At 32.5% G+C, this 23,902-nt stretch overlaps 4 protein-coding genes and 2 long non-coding RNA genes across 6 annotated transcripts; 3 read left to right on the top strand and 3 right to left on the bottom strand.

Annotated features, from left to right (window-relative positions):
• Positions 1-103: 103 nt before the first annotated feature.
• On the top strand, positions 104-5,395 carry Rtf1 (RNA polymerase-associated protein Rtf1). The gene is given in 6 exon segments (XM_015328873.2): positions 104-339; positions 914-1,048; positions 1,050-1,816; positions 1,911-2,637; positions 2,722-2,992; positions 3,081-5,395. Coding segments are annotated over 6 exon segments (2,088 nt in total). The 5' UTR covers positions 104-258; the 3' UTR covers positions 3,188-5,395.
• Positions 4,210-6,672, bottom strand: LOC149030604 (uncharacterized). Its single transcript, XR_016178577.1, has 2 exons — positions 6,401-6,672; positions 4,210-6,307 (listed from the first exon to the last, which is right to left on the bottom strand). It is a non-coding gene; the product is annotated as an uncharacterized LOC149030604 (long non-coding RNA).
• A 187-nt stretch (positions 6,673-6,859) lies between these two features.
• tsr (Cofilin/actin-depolymerizing factor homolog tsr) lies at positions 6,860-14,320 on the top strand. The gene is made up of 3 exons (XM_015328851.2): positions 6,860-7,016; positions 12,642-12,884; positions 13,301-14,320. Exons 1-3 carry the CDS (start codon positions 7,014-7,016, stop codon positions 13,499-13,501), a joined length of 447 nt encoding a protein of 148 aa, XP_015184337.1. The 5' UTR covers positions 6,860-7,013; the 3' UTR covers positions 13,502-14,320.
• On the top strand, positions 7,023-11,704 carry LOC149030603 (uncharacterized). The gene is made up of 3 exons (XR_016178573.1): positions 7,023-8,559; positions 9,124-11,121; positions 11,535-11,704. It is a non-coding gene; the product is annotated as an uncharacterized LOC149030603 (long non-coding RNA).
• Positions 14,195-18,913, bottom strand: LOC107070545 (opioid-binding protein/cell adhesion molecule). The gene is made up of 10 exons (XM_015328850.2): positions 18,739-18,913; positions 18,516-18,617; positions 18,118-18,333; positions 16,606-16,727; positions 16,403-16,544; positions 15,858-15,955; positions 15,466-15,765; positions 15,165-15,390; positions 15,020-15,082; positions 14,195-14,921 (listed from the first exon to the last, which is right to left on the bottom strand). Exons 1-10 carry the CDS (start codon positions 18,776-18,778, stop codon positions 14,791-14,793), a joined length of 1,440 nt encoding a protein of 479 aa, XP_015184336.2. The 5' UTR covers positions 18,779-18,913; the 3' UTR covers positions 14,195-14,790.
• Positions 18,747-23,769, bottom strand: LOC149030602 (THAP domain-containing protein 1-like). The gene is made up of 3 exons (XM_089178524.1): positions 22,923-23,769; positions 22,196-22,365; positions 18,747-22,052 (listed from the first exon to the last, which is right to left on the bottom strand). Coding segments are annotated over exons 1-3 (585 nt in total). The 5' UTR covers positions 22,924-23,769; the 3' UTR covers positions 18,747-21,638.
• Positions 23,770-23,902: the final 133 nt, after the last annotated feature.

The raw sequence follows: 23,902 nt of genomic DNA, 5'->3' as shown, positions 1-23,902 counted from the left end.
TGAAAATTAAGAAAAAAAATAAGTCTCTAGAACATGTAGCCACATCATTAGGGTTAACATATAACGAATTTGAGGTTTTTTATGTTGCCACACCTGTAACACTTGTACTACCGATCAACACAGTTGCATCGTTTAGCGTCTACAGTTCCCGCGTTGGTGTCTTTTTCCGGATTGTTTCTTGTAGTATTGCATGTTATATTATTCTTTGTTAATAACGTCTGAGCTTTCGACAATATTCTTGCGAATATTAATTTGACAATGCCGAAAAGAAAGAATCAAGCGTTAATAGATTCGGAAAGTAACGGTAGTGCATCCGAAAGCGGATCGGATTTAGATAACGTAAGTAACCTAACCTTACACACAATACACATATTTTAGTTTGTCGATATTTTGTTGTTTTTTTTTTTTTCTTAGAAATAAAAAACATTATTATTTTTTTCTGTTGAAAGTATGCATTTATTGTTTTGCTATAATTAAACTCGATGGCAAATTTTTGTATTTCTTAATATTGTATTTTATCGAGAAAAATTGTAGTCAAACGATATCATCTAACCTAATTGCCGATATAGTACTATCATTTGTCTTTTACCACTTTTCTTATAAACTAATGCTTCTTATTTAAATGAATGAAATAAGATTAAACATAGCGAACAGCCATTTTGTATTTGATTGTTTTGATAGTTTTTATAGATTATGTGATTTTAGGTAATATTTGTTATATACGTTATTCTACTTATATACACACATATATATATATATATATGTATTTCTTTATTGGCAACACTTATTGTTGATCAAGTATCAAGTGCGTTCGTTGTATATTTTGCATCTATTCTTAAATTAAATATCCGAGATATTAATATTGAAACATCTGTTCAATGGTACCTTATATAAATAATTTTCTAAAATGTAGGATCTACTTTCTCTGGCAAAGAAAAAGAAAGGTAAAACACAAGACGACTCTCAATCCAATGAAGACAACAGCATTGCTAAAAAAGATGTTAGACATGATTCTGATACATCAGATTCCGATGACGATTGGGGAGCAAAAGACTGGAAAGATGAAAAAGAAAAAAATTCCGACTAAAAGGAGTAAGCGAAAGATGACTAAATCCAGCAGCGAGGAAAGCGGAAGCGATAAAGAAACTGCCAAAGTTTCTGAACCGGAAGAAGGCGAAGTATCAGATTCTGATGCTAGCGTATCCGATTCTAGTCAAGAAGAATTTAACGATGGTTACGATGACAAATTAATGGGAGATGCTGAAGATCAAGCAAGATTGGCACAAATGACGGAGAAAGAGAGAGAACAAGAAATTTTTAAAAGAATAGAACATAGGGAAATCATGAAGACCAGATTTGAAATAGAGAAAAAATTGAGAATGGCCAAGAAACAGGAATTGAAAAAACAAAAGGAATCTAAGAAGAAGGAAAAGGGAGTGGAAGATAAAAAGATAGACAGGGCACCGGATCCTAAGGAGAGAAGTAAGGATCGTAAGAAAACGATAGAGGAGAAACAAGATAAAAAGTTTCACGCAATGTCTTTGCTTAAGGCAAGACGCGAGGAAAAGAAAGAAAGGGAAGAGAAAGAGAAACAACGAATAGAACAACAACAGCAACAATCTAAGGACATAGAAGAGGAAGAATTGGAGGACGACCATAAGGGAGGTGCTAATAAAACTAAGCTAAAAGCTTCCGACATTTATTCTGATGATAGCGGTTCTTCGGATAGCGGAGAAGAGGAATCAAATAAACTGGAATCTCACCAAAGATCATCTTCCAGTGAAAGTAGAGACTCTGACTCTGACACGGATAAAAAGTTTGTATTCTCTTTTTGTTTTTATATGTAAAACAAACACATTTCACAGTAAATTGCATTATTTGAATGTAACTTTTTTTTTTGAAAATTTTAGATCTGTGAGCAGTAACAAAACTAAACCGAAGAAACCATTATTCGTTAGTACTAAAGATGAATTGAATAAAATAAGATTATCTCGTCATAAAATGGAAAGATTCGTTCATCTTCCATTTTTCGATCGAGTGGTACAAGGTTGTTTCGTTAGAATCGGCATTGGAAATAATAACGGAAAAGCAGTTTATAGAGTAGCAGAAATAAGCGGAGTTTGCGAGACCGGTAAAATCTATCAATTGGGTGGTACGAGAACGAACAAAGGATTAAAATTAAGACACGGTATTCAGGAGCGTGTATTTAGATTGGAATTTGTATCCAATCAAGAATTTACCGAATCGGAATTTTCCAAATGGAAAGAAACGTGTGTTGCGCAAGGCATATCGATGCCTACGTTCGACGAAGTAGAACAAAAATTGAAAGATATTAAAGAGGCCTTAGTATACGAATTCAAAGAGGAGGATATTGAGAAAATAGTTCGAGAAAAAGAAAGATTTAAACAAACCCCATATAATTATGCTATGAAAAAAGCTCAATTAATGCGGGAAAGGGATGCAGCCAATTGTAGAGGAGATGACGAAACAGCGAGTCGTCTTAATCAAGAATTGAGCGAATTAGAAGAACGTGCATCCGAACTTGACAAAATGAGAACTGCTACGATATCCAGTATCTCTTACATCAATGATCGTAATAGAAAAAAGAACGTTGAAGAAGCGGAGAAAGCCATAATGGTAATATTTTTTATTTATTATCTTTTATTAATACATGTATTAAATAACATTAAATATTAAACATATATATTGTGAATTTATTAGGAGGAAATTAAAGCCAACAAAGGGAAGAAGGTTGATGACCCATTCACTAGGCGAAGTACAAAACCAAGAATGGTTTATAAACCTGATGAAGAGGACGCGCCTACAGCGACTATGACAACTGACAAATCAGGTTCTCAACAAATCGGTGATACTATTTCTTCGATCAATGAAAAAGAAAATGGCCAAGAAGTTAAAAAGAAACAGAGCACCGAAGACTTATTCAATGCTCATGATTTTGATATTACAATAGATTTAGAAGTACCAATTCCAAGTAAGTTGACAACTACATTTCATTTTCTACCATTTCATTTCTTTTCCTTTTCTATTATATTATATTATATTATATTTGTTATTTTCAGACAATCCTGTTAGCGTTTTACCTAAACCCGTGAGTAATATTAAGGATACAGGACCTCGTCGTTCTTTGAACTTAGAAGATTATAAGAAAAAGCGAGGACTTATCTAACAGTTTATTTACTTTAGACTGAATAATAATAAGATTAATTTATCAATGTTATGTTATAATAATCGATATAAAAATCATAGCTATTTTTATCACTATTGATCGAAAGTCAAAATTATAGTATTGCTAGCTGCTCGTAATAATTATTATTATTATTATTATCATCATCTTTTTAAAATGATTACAGAGAGAGAGATTGTTTCTGCCTATAATTATTATTATTATTATTATTATTATTATTATTACTATTACTACTATTATTACTATTACTAATTATTATTATTAAGAGGAAGATCTTTTAAAAAGTATAAAAAGATATTGTTATCGGTATTACGATCAAATATTTTTCTTTAACAATAGTTTTATAGGAAGAAGTACTTAAAGAGAAAAAATGGTATTATTACTTGGCCATTGGAAGAAATTCTTGATTCCACTTTTTCTTCTTTAAATGTCATTAACGCATTAAGTGCCAAGGTGTTCTAATATTTTTCTTGTAAGTACTGAAATTTACACTCCTCTAACAATTAATGTTATACATATATATATTTATATTTTTTTCTCTCTCTCTCTCTCTTTCTCTCTCTCTCTTTCTCTCTCTCTCTCTCTCTCTCATTTTCTTTCTTTCTTTCTCATGAAATTTTTATATCATACATAATAGAACTTGTAATTATTCCATCGAAAAATACTACATACGAAACTGTAGTTATAAATAACTATTAAAGTCTAATAGTGTTACTATAGTATCATTAGTATAAAGTATATATATATATATGTTTATATGTATATATATGTACTTTATATATTTTCTTTCTGTTTTTGTTTATTTTCTTCTCTCGTAAGTGTAATAGAATTGATGTTATACTGAAGTTTATTAACGTTAATGTAATTGATAAAATGATAATGTTTTAAAGAAATTTTAATTAGATTTCTAATTTATATTTTTATTTAAGATATCTTTATTATCTTATTTTGACTAATTTTTGTTTTTGTTTTATGAATAGTATGCGTTAACGTTTTAGAATTTCCTTTTTCTTTTTCTTTTTAAAGTGAATGAAATTTTTAAAATAATCAAGATTAATAACCGAAAATTGTTGCTACTCAGAATAACTTATAAAAAAGAAGAAGAAAAAAAAGAAAAAAAGAAAAAACAATTGTGTCATTAAAGAAAATTATTTTTATCACATTAATCTATACGAAAATCTACTGGTTATAAATATCTTTTTTAATATGTAACTATATTCAGAGAAACGTGGTATCTTTAATAAATAAAACAACATTCTTGTATCTTCAATATCAAGTTTTGTATCTCGTTGAAATACGACTAAACCGGCGGTGATTTATTCTATTAATGAAATTTGTAAATATCATGAAGAAAAAGAAATTAACAGATAACAGACATTTTACAATTATTTATATATTTTCAAATCATTATTTCAATTATTTGGAAAATGAGGAAATTTATTTCAATGATTATTAAAATGCATGACAGTTTTTAAATGCATATTGATTAAGGACAATGACATTGTATAGCTAGTAATATGCAACTGTCAATTGTAATTGATTCATTGTATAAACAAAAATCTGTTTATCTATAAAAGTATTTGCTCTTGTGTATGCGTAGGACATACGCAATCATACATGTGCATATATAAACAATGGCTGTGTAATTAATTCTTTAACTGTTATAGTCTTTTTCGTCATTCATTTTTATGATAATGAACAAAATATTTAACGTGAAGAGATCAGAAAGATGAAAAGTAATTATATATGGACAAATGTAAACGTTTTACTCTGAATATTTTGAATATCTTTGCTATTTCTCTGTATGTAGTAAAGCATACAAAATTGTAATGATAATTATATTCCTACAGTTAAAGGATTAACGTTATATAAACAGATTTTTAGAAACACTTCCATGTCGTCGCTTTCCAAAGAAGAAGCGATTTTTCACTTGTATAATTTTATTAGGGAGCAATAAAATTAGAATGAGTGTTTGACGATTATTATCGAATATAATTTGACGAATATATATATATATATATTTGTTGGGAGAGAAAGATCGCAGCAATAGTGTGATTGAAAAATTTTGACTGCTATGTTAAAAAAATAATACTCCAAGATGTAATGCTATATACATATATATATATGTATATGTATTATAAGACACTGTAAAATAAATCTAAATAATAGAAGTCCATTAGGAAACTATAATCTATTTGTTCATAAAATTTTACATCTAAGTAAAAACTAACTTTAAGTAATCAATAAATTAGAAATACTTGTAATTGCTGTTGTAAGTTTATCCTTGTATGATTTAAACGATAACAAGATTTGTACACTCCCTCAATGCTAGAATATGTTTATTATATTATTTAAAGTGATATATTTGTTATATACATATAAATCGTGCTACTAAGATATGTTGTAACTATTTTACCATAATTAATAATTTTCATTTCGATTGTAAAATATTACTCGATTTTATAATCATATTATTAAGTCATGTTAATCAATAATAATCTTTATAAAGATGACATTAATATTATACATTAATATAATCTGAAAGAAGAAAAATAGTTATAAATAATCCTCGATCATTCTTTATTTGCCAAAATAATTATAATAATAATAATTAATATACAGAAATATATATATTAATGCATTTTATATTAAAGGACTTCGGTAGAAGGAAAAAGACATGATTTGAATTTGGCGCTTTTGAGTTTTCCCGCGTAAATGCGCGCGCAGAGATGGCAGAAAGCTGCGTAGTCGAGAAGATACGATAGAGTGGTGCGTACGGGTCGTTTGCACGGCGCTGCCCATATAAGGTAATTTCCCCACGTCCCGAGCAGGGATTGGCTAGTACGAGTGGTACATCCTACCGATGACTAATTCCAATGAATTCCGTGTCATCGGCCGCGCTGCGCGATCGATTCGACGAGACGACGATGTCGACCACGACCACGACTACGATCGTGATCACGACGATGACGAAGACGACGAGGACTAGGAGGATGAGACATCCGAATATATTCATATATATACATAAGTTTACTCCTCGTTCATAGATCGATTTTGTTCAACGATCCACGCTAGATCCAGAAATTTCATAAGCAGTTGAGGCTTCAATTTTATTGCAAAAAAAAAGAAATTTCATTAACATCAAAAATAATCCTATGCTGCAAATTTATTTTGAATATGTTCATTTTTATGTACATTTATACTTTTAACGATCTTTTTTCCAAATGATGCGGCGCTGCAATTCGTACGTGCAGTCGATCGCGATTTTTCTTGTCAAATTGGAAGGAAGAGGGAAAAAGGTGAGAAAAGATAGGTACTCGAAGGGAGAGGGATAAAGAAAAAGATAAAGAGAGAGAGACAGACATACATACATACAAACAGCAGATAGACAAGAAGCGAGAAAGAGAAAAAGAGAGAGAGAGAGAGAAATTTAGCAGTTGCAGGAGAAGTAGACGCAACGGGCCAATAGAGACTTATCCGCCAATTGGAGTGCGCGCGCGCAGGCGTAGGAATACAGGATTCGCGGAGAGGCGAAGAACCGTGACTGGAGTGGGAAAGAGAGATAGGGTGTAGAAGAGGGAGAGAGGAAAGGAGGGTGGCGGGTGGGAAGGGGGGAAGGCCTCCTCCCTTCTCGTTCCTTCGTGTGTCGCGACCCCCCGGCGACTGGACACACTGCGCCTTATCCAGTTCTACCCGGAGCCGAGGCCACCGCGAGTGTTACTTTCGAGTCGGGTCGAGATCTTCGAGTCCTTCGTTAACGCAATTCTTAACACACCGCTTCTTCGTTTCTACACGACATCACGATAAAATGGTAAATATTATCCTTATTATATATCGTTATAATAATCATAATAATATTAATAATCGTTCTAATCATTATAATTATAGAAGAAAAGATTCGTGAGGCAAATATAAATATGCCTAATTATCAAGTTGTCGTCCAACAAGTTAAACGGTCTTTTCGTAAAAGCTTTAAATTCTTGTTCTCTTCGTGAATCGTAGACCGATTCGCTTTTGTGGTTATGGCCGCGGCGGACGCGCCGCCGCCGGTCGCCATTTCTATAACCGGCGGATATGCCGCGGCACAGAACCATCCATTCGATTGTTCTCTCCTTATTCGAGCGCGATCAATCTTTCTTACACACACACACACATACACAACACTCTTTCTCCCATTTTCGTTTATTTTTGTCAAAGAATACGATTGATTTGTTAAGTATCTTCGAGAATTCGACATTAGGAGGTTAGGAGATACTCGGCTCTTCTGCCGGTCGCGGTCCAGACGGCGGGGGGGTTTTCCTCCTTACTACCTCCCTTTCTCTTTCCTCTCTTAATCACCTTCCTTTCTCTCTCTCTCTCTCTGAAAATTCTTTCCATGAAGAAAGAATTTTCGTTTTCTTAATGTAATTATAATAATCATTAATATTTTTCATAACTGTTGAACGCGAATGTTTTTCAACAATCCGTTGTTGAAACCGACCAATCAAACTCGTTGGATTCCTTCAATACTTTTTTTTATAACCGATACTTGAGAATTTTAAATTATCGTTTAATTTTCATGAAATTTCACGTAACGTTTGTTATCACGTAATTTATACTTTGCGTTTCGCGTTCATTGTCATCTTAATTGTAATATTATTCCCCTTATTCTTTTTTTTTTTTTTTTTTTGATTGATTTTTGTTACGTGTTAGTTTTAACCAGTGAGAGAGAGAGAGAGAGAGAGAGAAAGAGCTGTCATTGAGAGTTCGCCGGAATCGATTTAACGAATCATCGAAGACGAGTCATCATCGACTGAATAATCGTTTATTTTATTTGAAATCTAATATGATTCTTGATAAATATTTTTAATAACGACTTATCGGTTTTTTTTTTTACTCGATCGATAAAAAAGAACTAATGTACATATGAAGAGAGATAGAGAAAGAGAGAGAAAGAACAGATGCGAAATATTACATACAAAAAAGATGGATGTCGTACCGTTAACGATATGCAAGCTTCAAAACGAATCGAAATGTGATCGGTGTATGTCGGACGAGTTTTTAAGATAGTGAGGAGAATACTGTGGGTGTAAAGGGAGAAAAAGAGAGAGAGAGAGAGAGAGAGTGAGTGAGTGAGTTAGTGAGGGATTGGGAGGGGAAGAGAAAGAGAGAGAGAGAAAGAGAGAGAAAAAGTATTCAGTATTGCCGAACGTTTCGCGCGACCATTTTCTCTTCACTTCCTCTGATGCTCCACCTCCTCCTCCTCCTCTTCCTCCTCCTCTGACGGTAGCCTGGATATTTTCAGACGCGTACGAGACATAGCGAATAGAGCTGTTCGAGAAAAAGAGAAAGAAAGAGAGAGAGGTGGAACAAAGGTGGGACGATAGAGAGGAGAATTCAAAAAATGGATTGGAATGGTCGATGAGTTTTGACGTTTGAAAACGATACTTTTTTTTTTCTTTTTTTTTTTTTTCGAGATATATATAACCCTATTTTTTTTTTGTTATACTTCGATTAGAGATAAGTTTAATTTAGGTTCTTATCAATGTGTATTATTTGTTTAGTTATCGCAAAAGTCTTTTTCTTTCAAGGAAAGTCCTGAAGTTTGTCAATGTTGTGTTGCGTTTCAAAATTCTTCCGTTACAGTCGATAATGTAGTGCAGGATCAAAGAAAAGAAGACTGTGGGATATTTTTGAAAATATGTTCATTAGAACTTTTATATTAATTAAAAAACGAAAAAAGACAAAGTTTGAATTTAAATAGTAACGCAGTCTTCTGGTACTACTCTACTATTATTATCTTATTCCTATTCCAAGAAATTCTTGCTCTGCTAAAATCTATTTTTCTCTGTCGCTGTGCCGTGTGCTGCTCTCTCTCTCTCTCTCTCTCTCTCTCTCTCTCTCTCTCGCACGTTCACTCGCGGTATTTTGTGGTCTAGTGCGCGCGCGCGTGTGTATGAGAGATGGAATTTATTTAACGACGAAATGACGTTTAAAAACAATCGAAAAAAGATTTACGAACGATGATTTATTTTAGAAATAAAGAATAAATGAAAATCCTTTAATTATCATATTAGTATCGACAATGAGAGAACGCGCGCGGGGAGGACTACAATGAAGTTGGTTACAATGTGATTAATCACAATGGCGGCAGCAGAGAGAGAGAGAGAGAGAAAGAAGGAGGAAAAAAGGGCGCGCATTGGTCGTTAGTTCAAAAACTTGTTTTCGTATAAATTTCATGGTCGAAATATGTGTATTTATTTCTGCTTTCTTACTCTACTTACTATGAATGACGTGACAATGAACTAGAAAAGGTGGGATAGAGAGAAGGAAAAATTTTGTCTATCGACGCTCCTACCGTCGTGTACAAGGAGGTCGACCATAATATCTCTTTCTCTCTCTCTCTCTCTCTCTCTCTCTCTCTGCTCACTCAGTACGTCTTTTGTCGGACAGTGACTCTCAAAGTTCACTGACGTCCCGACCGATAGGTTGATTAATTTATTGCTCAATCGAGCTTCGCTTCTATTAATCTAACCAGCTGCTAATTTTCTTTCGCCACTCCTAACCTTTTAATTGCCATCGAATTTTTCATTAAATTTATATTTTTGTTTTGAAACTTCAAAAAGGTTAACCTATATATTACGCGTTCTATTTTTTTCGATTAATTTTAGAAAGATGATGTCAAGGTATCTCATTGCAATAATTTACGAAATTGAAATAGTTTCTAGGATAAATGACGACGACATTATCTTTCTAATGAAACTACTCGACGAATCACGATTTATAAGAGAGTATAATTATTCCCTGTATAATTTTCAAACAAATTTGTGTAGAAATTGTTCTGAAAATAGTACTACTGTAGTCAAATTGTTGAAATATAAATACCATTCGAATCTATCGCGGTCGATTCTGATGGCTCGTTTAAAAAGAAAAGAAAAGAAAGTATAAGACGGATGGATAAATCAAACGTTCTATTACATCGTTTTCATTTGTCATATGCTTTATTTCTCTGCTTAGCAAGGACACATAAAATGATCGTTTTAACGAAGCGACGTCTCTCTTTCGCTGTCATTAACTCAACAACGTTCCTTTCTAAAGCGATTTATATTTTTTATATTATAGCCTAGCAAAATGGTGCACTCTCAAGTAGCAATAGATAACAGATGATAGAGGTGACCGCGATATGATTTCGTTTCATACCAACGTGAACGTAGTTTCATTCAATACCCCATTAATTTTGTAGTTAAATATTTGACCAACATAAAATAAACAAATCAATGGAATTAGGTGCATGTGTAGATATTTTAGATCGGAAATGATGTTCTTCGAGATATTTCCCGATATAGATACAAAATTCAGATCCATGACATTGTCCTTAATTCCGTTATCGGCTATCTTCGGTCGAACTCGTAATGACGCCGGTAGCGTCCCAGGATTGGGGTGGGGATAGAAAGGAAGATGGTGGAGTAAGGAATAAAATGGGGAAACACGCGTTAGAAGAGCTTGAAAAGTAAAACGAAAGAAAACAAGAAAATAAATAGAAAATAAATAGAAAATATTGAGTATTATATCTAGTATATCTCTGCGAGAACGACATATGTATATTTAAAATGTTTTATGTATGCGATTAGAAGAGAAAGATAGGTCTAACCACGCGCATGCCTCCTCTCCTTTGCGCGCGTGGTGAATCATCTTTCGTTTGACCTTGCGTCAGCATGCACTCTTACACATACTATTTTACTCTCATCGTGTATGTATGTGTGCAAGCTGTACATAAGAAAAAAAGAGACACACAACGCGACAGGGATGAGGATGAGGACGAGGACTGAGCACGTAAAGGGCGTTTACAGTACGTCCTAGAGGGAGCCAAGTGTATTCCTAACCGTAGTGTAGCACGAAATATCGACCGAGGAACTGCATCCCGGCTGCACAATTGTGTACGTGTGTATGCACGATGCATGTATGATGGATGCTTTTATGTCCTTCGAGCGTGCGTTTATTATCCTGTTGGCCACATCAAGTTCTAAACAAATTATCAATAGAGAATTTAAGACATTGGATATTTGCGATTATATTTTACTTAAAATTTAATTGTTTAAATACATGAAAAAAAATGTCTAAGAATGCAAGATAATATTGGTAGATTATAATGGAAAAATAATAGGCGCGGGCGCGTAGTCAAGACAACGTTAGTCAAAATCACTCCTGTCGATGCCTTCGTAGAGGATCAATAAGTTAGTGAAATAAAGTAATTTGTCTTTGCATTGCATATGGCAGGGTAACAATGCAAGCTTTTATTGTCTCTCTCTCTCTCTCTCTTTCTCTATCTATCTCTTTCTCTTTTTTTTAGTATGTTGGTTGTGACTCATTGCTATTAAACGACACACGTTACCAGCAGTTTTAGGAGAGAGAAATGGAGGGAGATAGATATATATATTCAATGTCGATGAAACGTCAAAAAGGTGTATTTCAAAATACATTCTATTTTTGTTTTAAATAATAATCAATAATAATCAATTTCATATGTTGCACTCATTATCTTATCTAATTGATCAGGATTTAAAAGAATTCGAACCTTTCACTCTAGATGTGTGTGCGTGACGTCATTTTGTAATGAAACATTTCGTACGATTTAATTATTATTTTGATAAATGTTTTTATTATTTATTTTTGCAATGTTGTCCATTCTCTTAGTTTTATATTTGTTTTCTCTCGTCATGTTCTTGTTCGTGGCACGTGTTTTTAGCAAAGATCGCAAGGGTATAACTTTAGAAACTGACCCTCTCTCACTCTCTCCCTCTCCCTCTCTCTCTTTTAAAACTCTAAAAGAGAATTGGATGATTCGCGCGTGGGAAGTATTTATTCCTGTAACGTTCGACCACGTTTCTCAAGCAAGATTTGAACTTTTTCAAATTGTTCTTCATTTTCACTGAATTTTGTCACGCGCGCGTTTTCCTTCTTTTTTTTTTTTTCTTTTTTACTTTTAATTTATTATAACTATGTAAAATATTTACATTTCAAAAGATCATCTTATTAATTAGATATTTTACAAATGACCTTTGATAGATTCTTTTTGTTATATTATTTTGTTAGTAATACAATTGTAAAGTAGACTACTTTAACAATTTATAATGGAAAACGAGTTTCTAACTGGCATTGTAAAAATGTGGTGGTGAATATCGACATCAACAGGTGCGCTTCATTTATATAAATGTTTCCATCTCTTTCTCTTCTTCTCTCCCCTTCCCTTCTGTCTGTTTGAGTTATGCAACTGCAACTCTTGCAATTTCTACTCGTCGATTCTTCCTACCAATACATTGAATATTATAAGATTATAAACCAATTTATATTTATCATTTGCATTGAAAAAATATGATTAACATGTATGCATATATTCTTCTATAGGACACGCATACAAGATAGAAAAAATATACATGTATTATTTGATTTGTTTCAGGCATCAGGAGTAACCGTGGCGGACGTATGTAAGACGACGTACGAAGAAATAAAGAAGGACAAAAAGCACCGATACGTGATCTTTTACATTAAAGATGAAAAACAGATTGACGTTGAAGTAATTGGACCTCGTGACGCGGCCTACGATGCTTTTCTCGAAGACTTGCAGAAGGGCGGAAGTGGAGAATGCCGTTATGGTCTTTTCGACTTTGAATATACCCATCAGTGTCAGGGTACTTCCGAAGTAAGAAACAATCTCTTTTTTTTTTGTCATTTTTATAGAGAATTTTACTATGTCTCAATAATAACAATAGAAATGTTGTGCTGCATCGTTTCCTTAAAAAGAAAAAAAAACTTGGATAGTAATCGAATAAAAATAATAAATGAAAGATATCATTGATAACATGAGAATCAAGCACTCTACGACGTGTACATACGTCTGATGATATGCAATTATGATTAGAGTGAAAAAGATAGATTACTTTGAATAATCATCACCTTATCAGGTTTATCATGTTAGTTTTTGACGAGACATCGTTGAATTATCGTTGTTTTCGTTTGTTTCGTTTTTATCGTTGTTTTCCCGAGTGACGAGATTGAATAGACCTTTTTTTAAATTTCCACTTTTTCTCTAATGTTTTGATGCTTTTTCTTTTTTAGGCTTCCAAAAAACAAAAACTTTTCTTGATGTCGTGGTGTCCTGACACGGCCAAAGTTAAGAAGAAGATGTTGTATTCTAGTTCGTTTGATGCCTTGAAGAAATCATTAGTAGGGGTGCAAAAGTACATACAGGCGACAGACCTTTCGGAGGCCTCGGAGGAAGCTGTCGAAGAGAAGCTTCGAGCCACCGATAGGAATTAGGAGTTTAATCCAGCGAATCCAAAACAATTGCTATTATTGAGAGAAATCATCAAGCGATAAGAAAAACACAACAATCTCCTTTCCCTTAAAAAAAAAAATAAAATATCAAGCATAAATAAAAAAATAAAAAAAAAAGTCTACACCACTACCATCAGCAGAATCAACTAGCAGCAGCAGCAGCAGCAACAACAACAGCAACATCAACAGTGCTATTTACTGTCCTATATTCGTCGTAGAATCGAAGATTCACGTTTTTACAGATTTTTTCACTTTTTAAAAGTGACGCCCCCCAAATGTGTGTCGCGTCGCGAGAAATGTTTGCGCTAAAACACGTACTGCTTTGCTACGTGTGGTATTTTAGTCATCAAGTGAAATATATAGAGCGTAAATATTATTTAAATACATAAAACGAGAATCGAAATTCATAATGCGAATTAAAATAATGAAAAAAAAAGTAATGATAATAATATTAATAATAATAATAATATTAATAATAATTATAATAATAATAATAATTATAATAATAATAATAATGAATAAGAAAGGATAAAAAAAATAAGAAGAAAATGAACAAGATAAACATTCGCCCATTTTCGTATTACTACTACGGACGGTTATGTGAATTGCTCCGATATGATAATATTAATATTATACTATTATTATTATTAAAATAATTGTAAGGTAATCGCTCTGTAAAAGAATAAGAACACAATTTATTACAAGCAACAGTCAACAACAAGCAGTAAAAAAGAATGAAAGCATTACATTTTTGTCACAGGATGTATAATGTTAACATTAAATTCATTTCATAATGGTTTATTTCTTTTTCTATGATATATCTTTTATAATGTGATAATCCTATTTCCTTTTAGAGATATCCTGTGGATCATTTGTCACATTTTATTTATATAGTTTGTATGTTTGATAAGAGTATATTATTCTAGATTTTTTGGTGGAACATATTCCATGATAATTTAGCAAGGATTGCACGAGTATGTGGTTGATAACATAGTTTCCTGTATAAATTCGATTTATTATTGAAATAATAATCTTTTGTTTTTCATTTCAAAGAAATAATAGTAATACATTATTATGTAAGTATGTGTATATAAAATAATATTGATTTATTTTTAATTATAAAAGGTACTGTCATCTATCCTAATATAGGATGAAGATTGTTACGATTCTTTTTTTTTAATACTCTCTTCGAACTTTTGTTTTTTCATTTTTATAGAAATAACGGGAAGATAAGTCTCCTTATGCAATAATTGTACTTACAGTAGGACAACCTATAATAACCTTATATTTGAACATAACAAGGAAAAGAATACGACAAGAGCAATGCTTTTCTTCGTCATAGAAGTACATCCATTGTTGTTGTCCACACTGGATTGTTGAGATACCGAAGCCATTTGTATGACTATGATGAAGCAAAACAAATATAAATTAAGTAAATACAAATTTGATATGATTACAAAATCATTTTTATAAGTAATATTAATAATAATCTATATATACCAGTGTTGATTTTTTCTTCTGGCACTTCTTTGGTAGTTTTGTAATAGTCTTCAGCATCAGGTGCTGCAGAAAAAAACAACAACATACGCAAAAACTGAATTTGTTGTACTTTTAAACAATGATATATCATTTGTTTTGAACTTACGAGCACCTTCCGTAGCAAATTTAATGATTTTAGATGGCCTACTAAAACCATAACGATTTCTTGATACCACGAAAGCTTCGTAATGAGTGGCTTCATCCAATCCTGTCAAATTAAAGGATCGAGCATGTACAGGACCAATCGCGTTGCTTCCGCTTGGTATGTAAAGTCTGTGCCACTTGTATGCCATGGTCATCTCATCAGAATCTTCATCTTCGGATATGTATTTCTGTATATATTCATCAAGTGTATATCAATTAGATAAATAATTGGAGGGGACATCCTATATATAAATAATACTTACTTTGTATCGGCGAAATGAGAAGAGATACTCAACGATGGGAGTATAGCAATCGACTTCCCAAATGAAATTGAATGCAGTTTTGGATATACTCTTAACTTCTTTGAAAACCGCAGGATTTGCGGCTCCTGACAATTGTATAACTGCTTCGGTTATTCCCAAGGAATTCCATGCTCTGCATAAGTAAAATCCATAATCTTTCGTCATCACGTTTTTTATCATTAAACTGTGATTATGTCCTGAACTGTGCTTCATTATTCTTGTTGAATAGGGTATCGTTGTGTTAGTGAAGAACCATTCAACCTGTAAAATTGTTTGCATTGTATGTATTTTATGTTATATAACGAGTGTCTCTCTTTTTTTAAATCATTTCTAAATTGTTTTTCAACACTTACTTCAGGATCGGGCCAAGCAATAACATTGCAATCTAATTGGGTACGAAGTCCAGGGGACGCATGTACCCATGGCTTATGTATAATAATTTCAGGCTTATCTGCAATTGATAAGCGTTATATTAATATATAACTTAATTTGATCAGATAATTATTGATATTTGCATAACGATATTAAATGTTATCCGCCGTTAGAGCAATTGCTTTGTAATTGGTTAATGTATAAATGTACGTACGCATATATACGCTTGTATATATGATTTGAATACTAAGAAGGACAAACGCGCTCACTCAGCAATTTGCTAATTTAATTATAATCGTTTAAATACAATTTGACACGATTGCATCTGAATACGAGTTAGAATATTTAATTATAAAGTAGCCTCGAATCTTCTTAAGGATAAATACCTAGAGGGATATAAAAGGGTGGAGCTTATTCTCTTTTTATTTTTATTTTTCTTTTTCCTTTTCTTTTTCGATCATAACTTTATTCATTGGGTGGTCTTGCAATTATTTGTTTTTAGTTTAGTTTAGTTCGGAAGACTCACATTTTACTCGAAGATCGATCGTTGCCAAGGCTGGATCACCGATACCATTGTCGGCGATGCAGGTGTATTGCCCTGAACGATTACGATGATCCACGTAAAATCTTAATTGTGGTTTGTTGGTCAACAATAGTATATTCTCCTCCTGTAAAAAGAACAAAAAATGCAACCTTTTTGCTGAAAATTGATTTTTTTTCTATTATTACCTTGGCCCACCAAGAGACGACTGGCGTGGGGACACCACTTGGGACACACTCCATGTTGACTTCCTCTTTTAAACTGACTTCCAGTACACCGGATTCCGGTATTGTGTGAATACTCGGTGGATCTAGAGAAAAAAATATAAGAAAGAAACTGGTTAGGAAATATAAGCACTACCAGACACCCGAACTTTCTAGGGCGTGACTAGGAAATAAAATACACATGTCTATTCCATAAATATATATGTGTATTAGGGTGGGTTAAAAAAATAACTTTTTTTTTGTTTCAAGTGCCACGGAAAAATGGGTTGCTACACACCTTAAAAATATTCTCACCAAATATGAGCTCTTCATTTTAATAGGAAGATCCTCCGCATCGCAGTTTTTTATTTTTTTCTCAGTCCAATAGAATAAAATTCATACCTCATCATTAATTGATTGTACAGAAAAATGTTCTAGACGAATTTTGTAGGAAATTTAATGCTCTACAAAAAAGGTATCTTATATATATTTTTTCCGTAAACCTCACCATTTTTATAACTCGACAATAAATGACTATTATAAAATGCGCAATACAAATTTTTGTAGGAAATTAACTGTTCTATAAAAATGGTGTCTTATGTTTTGGCGATTAAATTAAGCGTTCAAAAGATATTCATCATCAAACTTTCATGTGTACTGATTTTTGTCTCTGAATATCTTTTGAACGTTGAAGGTTTACGGAAAAAAATATATATAAGATACCTTTTTTTGTAGAGCATTAAATTTCCTACAAAATTCGTCTAGAACATTTTTCTGTACAATCAATAAATAATGAAGTATGAATTTTAATCTATTGGACTGAAAAAAAAATAAAAAACTACGATGCGGAGGATCTTCTTATTAAAATTAAGAGCTCATATTTGGTGAGAATTGTTTTAAGGTGTCTAGCAACCCATTTTTCCGTGGCACTTGAAACAAAAAAAAAAGTCATTTTTTTTTTATCCACCCTAATGTGTATGAATATTTTGTTTAAATATAACTAATGTTAAGTACATTTATTTCGTATACTGACTCATAAACAATAAAAAGCAAAGAAAATAAGTAAACAGCGAGTTAAACGAATTGACTTAATTCTCGTTTTTTCGACCTACGCAAGATCTCATCTCCTTTTTTCTTTGAATATATTCGCGTATGCTACAATGTAATTTTGTTATGTTAATGTATTATATACGTAATAATAAGATTGTCCAAAATTCCGAAATTATTTTCAATATGAAAATGATTATTTTTCAAAAGATATTGTTGGCTCATCCGAAAAAAAAAAGTACAAATATCTATTTTGTTTCCATGAGATTTTCATCTAACTCGACTCATTGTCAAATATAAAAGAAAAAGAACCTACTTGTTATATCTTCCTATACGGGATCATTCTTGAAAATATTAATAAAATGTTTCAATATAATATTTAAGTAATTTCTCAATAGGGGTAGTTTCTTTTCTATTTATTTACTAATGGTATTATAGTTGGATACTCACACATAACTTCGATAACGTGGACGCGCGTAACATATCCCCAAGGAGTTGGTCGTGACGCTTGACACACGTATTCTCCCGTATCTCCTGGTTGAACGTTGGAAATCTCTAAACTTAGGTTCTGCCATAATCGAATTCTTTCGGGAATTATCAATTTAGGATCATCGCTGTCAGCCAAAGGACTTCCATTACCCCACCATTTTACTCTGGTTGGTACCCCTTCAATATTTTCACGTTTATTTTAATAATTAATGGCTATTGAATTTACAATTTATTTTTCTCTAATGTAAGTTTGTGAATAAAATTAATTAAGAAGTTGTTGTTTTTTTGTTTTCTACAGATATACGGGCTTATGTTAGAGAATTCCATTTATAATGACCGATTTCATGCTTATTACTTACCAAGATCCTGCACAGAGCACGGTAGCAAAACCGTATGGTTTCTGAAAACTTTTACAACCGTCGGGTGATTCCCAAAACTTTCATTCACTGACGCGTTAACTCCTGATTATAAATTACCAAATTAAACGAATAGTAGTATTAATAATGAACAATTATTTTCACATATTTTATAATAATAATAATAATAGTAAATATGTATAATAATTTTATTTTTTAAACTCACCTATAGCAAGAATGCAAATAATCCAAGAAAGTGGTATCATTCTTGATCGACGTATCGAAAATGAATAATAATAATAATAATGATAATAATAATAATAAAAAAAGAAGAACCAAATTACACTTGTATAATAATTGATGTTATCTTGCGTGCGATCTCTGAGACATTTCAATACAAACTGATCTTCCTTTGAAGATGAGAAGATGAGATCCCTTCTCATTCGCTCTTAATTCACCCGCACCCTACATACGTACACGCACACGCACACGCACATGTACAAATAGATACATGAATACATTGAAGAATGCACGCAAGAAGTTAAAGAGACTACGTTGCTCTTGTAATTATGACCATTTACTCATTGTGCGATTTAGAGACGCCCATGTTACATGCCGTACAAAATATCTTTTTTATTTTCTATATTCTTTCTTTCTCTTATATTACTATTCGTTATACCATACAATATATACTATTGTATTTAAAAGGATACAAGAAAAATCGGGGATTTACCAAACATATCGAATTATATTTTCATTGTTTTTCTAGTTTTATTTGTAATTTACTTTAACTAAAAAATTAATTATAAATTGAAATGAAATATCTATTTTATTAAATAATATTATATATATATCTATTTATATAGACAATTGTTGTATTTTGTAATTGTCAAGTGTATGATATCTTTTGAGATAAAAACTGATGTCAAGTCACACTCGACATAGGAGTGCAAAGGGTTAATATACTAGATAAATTAAAACTCTCTAATTTAAAATATAATCATATTAACTCTTTAACGACCGCTAGCTTATAAATAGGCTTTTTGTCACCGATGCTTATCAAACAAAAATTTATTAATCATCTTTTTGTCGACGACCGGAAACTTAATAATTGGTTGACATTATTTATTATTCAAAGTACATTAATAGGTATGTAATGTTTAAATCGATGTATATGTGTATAAACAATCATAAATATATTCTTCTTTCTTTTAATCGCTAATTTTGATAGTAATTATTATGTATTTTCAATAATATTTATTTTCTTCTTATTCATTTGACAAATCGAAGATCAAAAAGGGATACAACTAAACAAGCTTTACCTTGTTTACCTACAAGGTAAACAAGTACACCAGTGATCCCAGAGACTTTAGTTCGTCTGATCGACACAGGGGCGTAAAATTATCGTACACGCCGGAAAATTATCGTACGCCCCGGGAAAAATTTGAAATCCGATCATTTCTCGGACGAGATTTTCAAAATCTGGAAAAAGAGTGCAAGTTCCAACTTTGAAAAAGTTGATGATTTTTTTTTTTTAGTCATCAAGTTCAAAACCCTAGCGTAAAAACGGTACAAACGGCGTACCGCAGGGAGAAATACTTGTTCATACAGAGATCGTACACAGATCGTACACGGATTGGGATCGTGGTGGCGGGTGGTGGTGGTGGTGGTGGTGGGGGTGCACCTGCAAAATTTGATGACTAAAACAAACAAAAAATAAAGGCCATCAAGTTTTCGAAATTCCAAATTGGATCGTACAGGCTGAATTTTGGATCGTACAAGGCCTCAAATTATCGTACGAATGGGATCACTGAAGTACACTTATTATTAGGTGCATATAGATGAAGACGTATTGGGATGGTGCATTTTTAGTTCAGATTTTGACCACAGTTGTTTGCGCGCGTTAAAGTTTTACATGCTTCTAGGGACCCTATAGGAGGGACGCGCCATGTACATTGCTAGCATGGAGGATAAATACCAGGAGTCCGAACGATATGGGATTTTCCCCATTTTTTGTGGTAGTCATTTCTTGACCCAGATCATAGTTCTCTTTTTTTGCCACTAGCAACGCAAGTATTCAAAGCGTACCGATACTATTATTATTATTATTACATTTAAATTAAATATAAAATATTAATTTATTTTTTTAGAATAATTTTTATTAAAAAATGGGAAAGTGTTGTGCCGTTTATGGTTGCCTTGCTGGCCGAAAGGCAAGTGAAAATTTAGGAAAAGTGACTTTATTCAGAGCACCAAAAGTGAATAACCTCAAAATAATATTAAAAATTTTATGTTAACAAATAATTGATTATTACATTTGTGTAGTTTTTAAATAATATTAATTCCACGTTTCTTAAAATATTTTTTTTCAGAGCTGTCAATAGCGACAAGACTTCCCGCGTAAATATTTAAACGAGTACTTTGTGAAAAGTAGCGCGCCCTACCGGCAAAATATCTTGTCCCCTAAATTGATAGCATTCTTTCAACATTACGTTCGGACTCCTGGTATCTATCCTCCGTGATTGCTAGGCTGAAAATGTGGGGGGACAGCTTTCGTTGCATAGCCCAGCCATGTTTATCTTTAGTATGTATTAACAGCTGTGGTTAGTTTAATTTTGGAATAATTATAGTTTTTATTGTGATATTTATATTTAATTGTTTTGTTTTTTTTTAGTAGTTTTCTATAAGTGTAAGTTTAATTTACTCATTTAATAATTACAAGTATAAATGTACAAACCTAACCTATAACTTATCGTTTGAATCATTCGCGCGCAATCACGTGACTACACGAGTTCCTGTCCCCCAGCAATGTACATGGCGCGTCCCTCCTACAGAGTCCCTAAAATGTTTCTAGAGACCCTTTAGGGTCCCTAGCTGTTTGTAGCGGTACTAGAGCACTATAGAGATGAGTACACTCATCCGCCATTCTTGCTCCTACAGAGAAGAAACCAGTATGGTTTTGTATAGTAAACACGTTTGTTAACATCAAGCGAGATTGAATTATTTATTGATAATTGTATGAAATTTCATTAAAAAAATTATTTGATAGATGATGTTAGTACTTAACCTTTCTATTTTTAACAATATAAGATAGATTAAACTACAAAATACTATTCAGTGATTGATTTATAAACACGGATAACATATAACATAACATGTTGCTTTTGCTTGTTGTAACTGATTACGCAAATCTTCATTTTCTTTCTGAAGTTCGTCAATTTGCTCTTCTAATAATATATTTGTATCTTTCTTCTTAAATATACTCTTTGGATCACTTTCTATTATATCCACATTATTTGATATTGTAGGAATTGATGCTTGTTCAACCATAGTTTGGGGTTGAAAAGGTATCATCTTGACTAGTTGCACATCCTTTGGAGTAGAATCACTATTATTTTTTTTATATGTTGACCTCCGTGGAAGTGGTTCAATCCTTGGAGGTGGATTTGGTACATTAAACAATGTAGGAACAGCATTGGGCTTCAATTTTTTCCAACCATCTGCACGTTTACTTTCAAATTGAGAATTTTCAAAGTGTACCTATAAGAAATAAACAATTTTAAAAACACCTCTCGTTGGAAAAATAAATTAAATCATGCTAAAAAGTTAGTATGTTTTGATATATAACTAATAAATCAATAACAATAGACAATTAATGTTTCAAAAATAAAACTACATGTTACTTCACATAATTGAGAAAAAGGACTTGGTTTCCAATTGTTTCTTCGCATATTTTGGATCCATATCGACTTTCGTTTACTATTTGCCGGGAAAGTAAACAGCCGAAAGCCTTTTTCTGATCTGTTGCTACAATTAATTGCAGCACAGCACGGCATCTTCTCTTTTTGAAGCACTGAAAATTGAAGTCTATGAAACAAAACATTTTTTATATACTTTTTTTCCTACATGTATGTAATTTAAATGTAAGTGAAACATATTTTTAAAAGATAATATTATTGCTGTATACATTTTAAGTAATGATACAAATAATATGTAACTTTTGTGAATAATGCAAGTCAATAAGAAGTTATGTTTTATAGGTTTTATGATAGTAATAAGTAAAATAATTAATTCTGTTGTGTAAAATATGATTTTAGAAATGATTACAAGCAAGCGTCAAAATATATTATATACAAGAAGAATAAACATATCTTCAATTTTTGCTAGACAAAGCCCAAAAATCTTTGTAGCGAGCTTAGAAATTTTTATTGAAAATGTATTTTTCAATATGTTTTCAGACAGATATTAATAGTTGTTTACGACTATTAAATGACTATTAAATGACTATTAAACGATTTCAATAAAATTTCTTCTTCATTCATTCACAAATAATTAAAAGAATTGCAAAAAATAACGATAAAACCTACAGACTAACACTCACTACATACGTTTTTTAAAACTTCCGCTCACTCGAGGAGTGAAAATGGCGGATGAGAGTACTTATCTCTATAGTGCTCTAGGTACGACGGAAGGTCGCGCCCTCTAAAGTTACTAGAAGGCTAGGGAACCACGCTACAAGAAGCCGTCACTAGCAGTAATCCCGTTCGTACGATAATTTGAAGCCTTGTACGATCCAAAATTCAGCCTGTACGATCCAATTTGGAATTTCGAAAGGTTGATGACCTTTTTTTTTTTTAGTCATCAAACGATTTTCCGATTGTGAATCAAAATTTCGAGAACCACCACCGTACGATTTGTATATGATCTGTGTACGATCTCTGTACGAGCAAGTCTTTCTCCCTCAGTGATCCCAGAGACTTTAGTTCGTCTGATCGACACAGGGGCGTAAAATTATCGTACGCGGCAGAAAATTATCGTACGCCCCGGGAAAATTTGAAATTCGACAAAAATCCTACAATTTCTCGGACGAAATTTTCAAAATGTGGAAAAAGTGTGCTAGTTCCAATTTTTTCAAGTCATTAAGTTCAAAACCCTATCATGAAAACGATAAAAACGGCGGTCCACAGGGAGATGGAAGACCGGATCGTACACAGATCGTACGTGGTGGTGGTAGTAGGGGTGGTGGGGGTGTACCTTTCCCAAATTTGTTGACTAAAAAAAAAAAGGTCATCAAGTTTTCGAAATTCCAAATGGATCGTACGCCACGAATTTTGGATCGTACGAATGGGATCACTGTTCTCCCTGTCGTACGCCGTTTTTACCATTTTTACGATAGGGTTTTGAACTTGAAGACGTGTGTACGATAATTTTACGCCCCTGTGTCGATCAAACGAACTAAAGTCTCTGAGATCACTAGTCTGTACGTAGCCGTTGATAAGTGTACAACAAAGAAAAGCAAGTCGCGTCCTTTAAATAAAAGTAACAAAGAAAGTTCAGTCTAATTTCATTTGTACTATAGAGAAACCCTCTACATGTTGCTAGAGCACTGA

The sequence above is a fragment of the Polistes dominula genome, unplaced genomic scaffold (genome assembly GCF_049000335.1).
Source record: "Polistes dominula isolate Pdom_NZ unplaced genomic scaffold, Pdom_raw_medaka contig_11, whole genome shotgun sequence".
Classification (NCBI taxonomy): Eukaryota; Metazoa; Arthropoda; class Insecta; order Hymenoptera; family Vespidae; genus Polistes; species Polistes dominula.
This window is presented reverse-complemented; position numbering and strand designations above follow the sequence as displayed.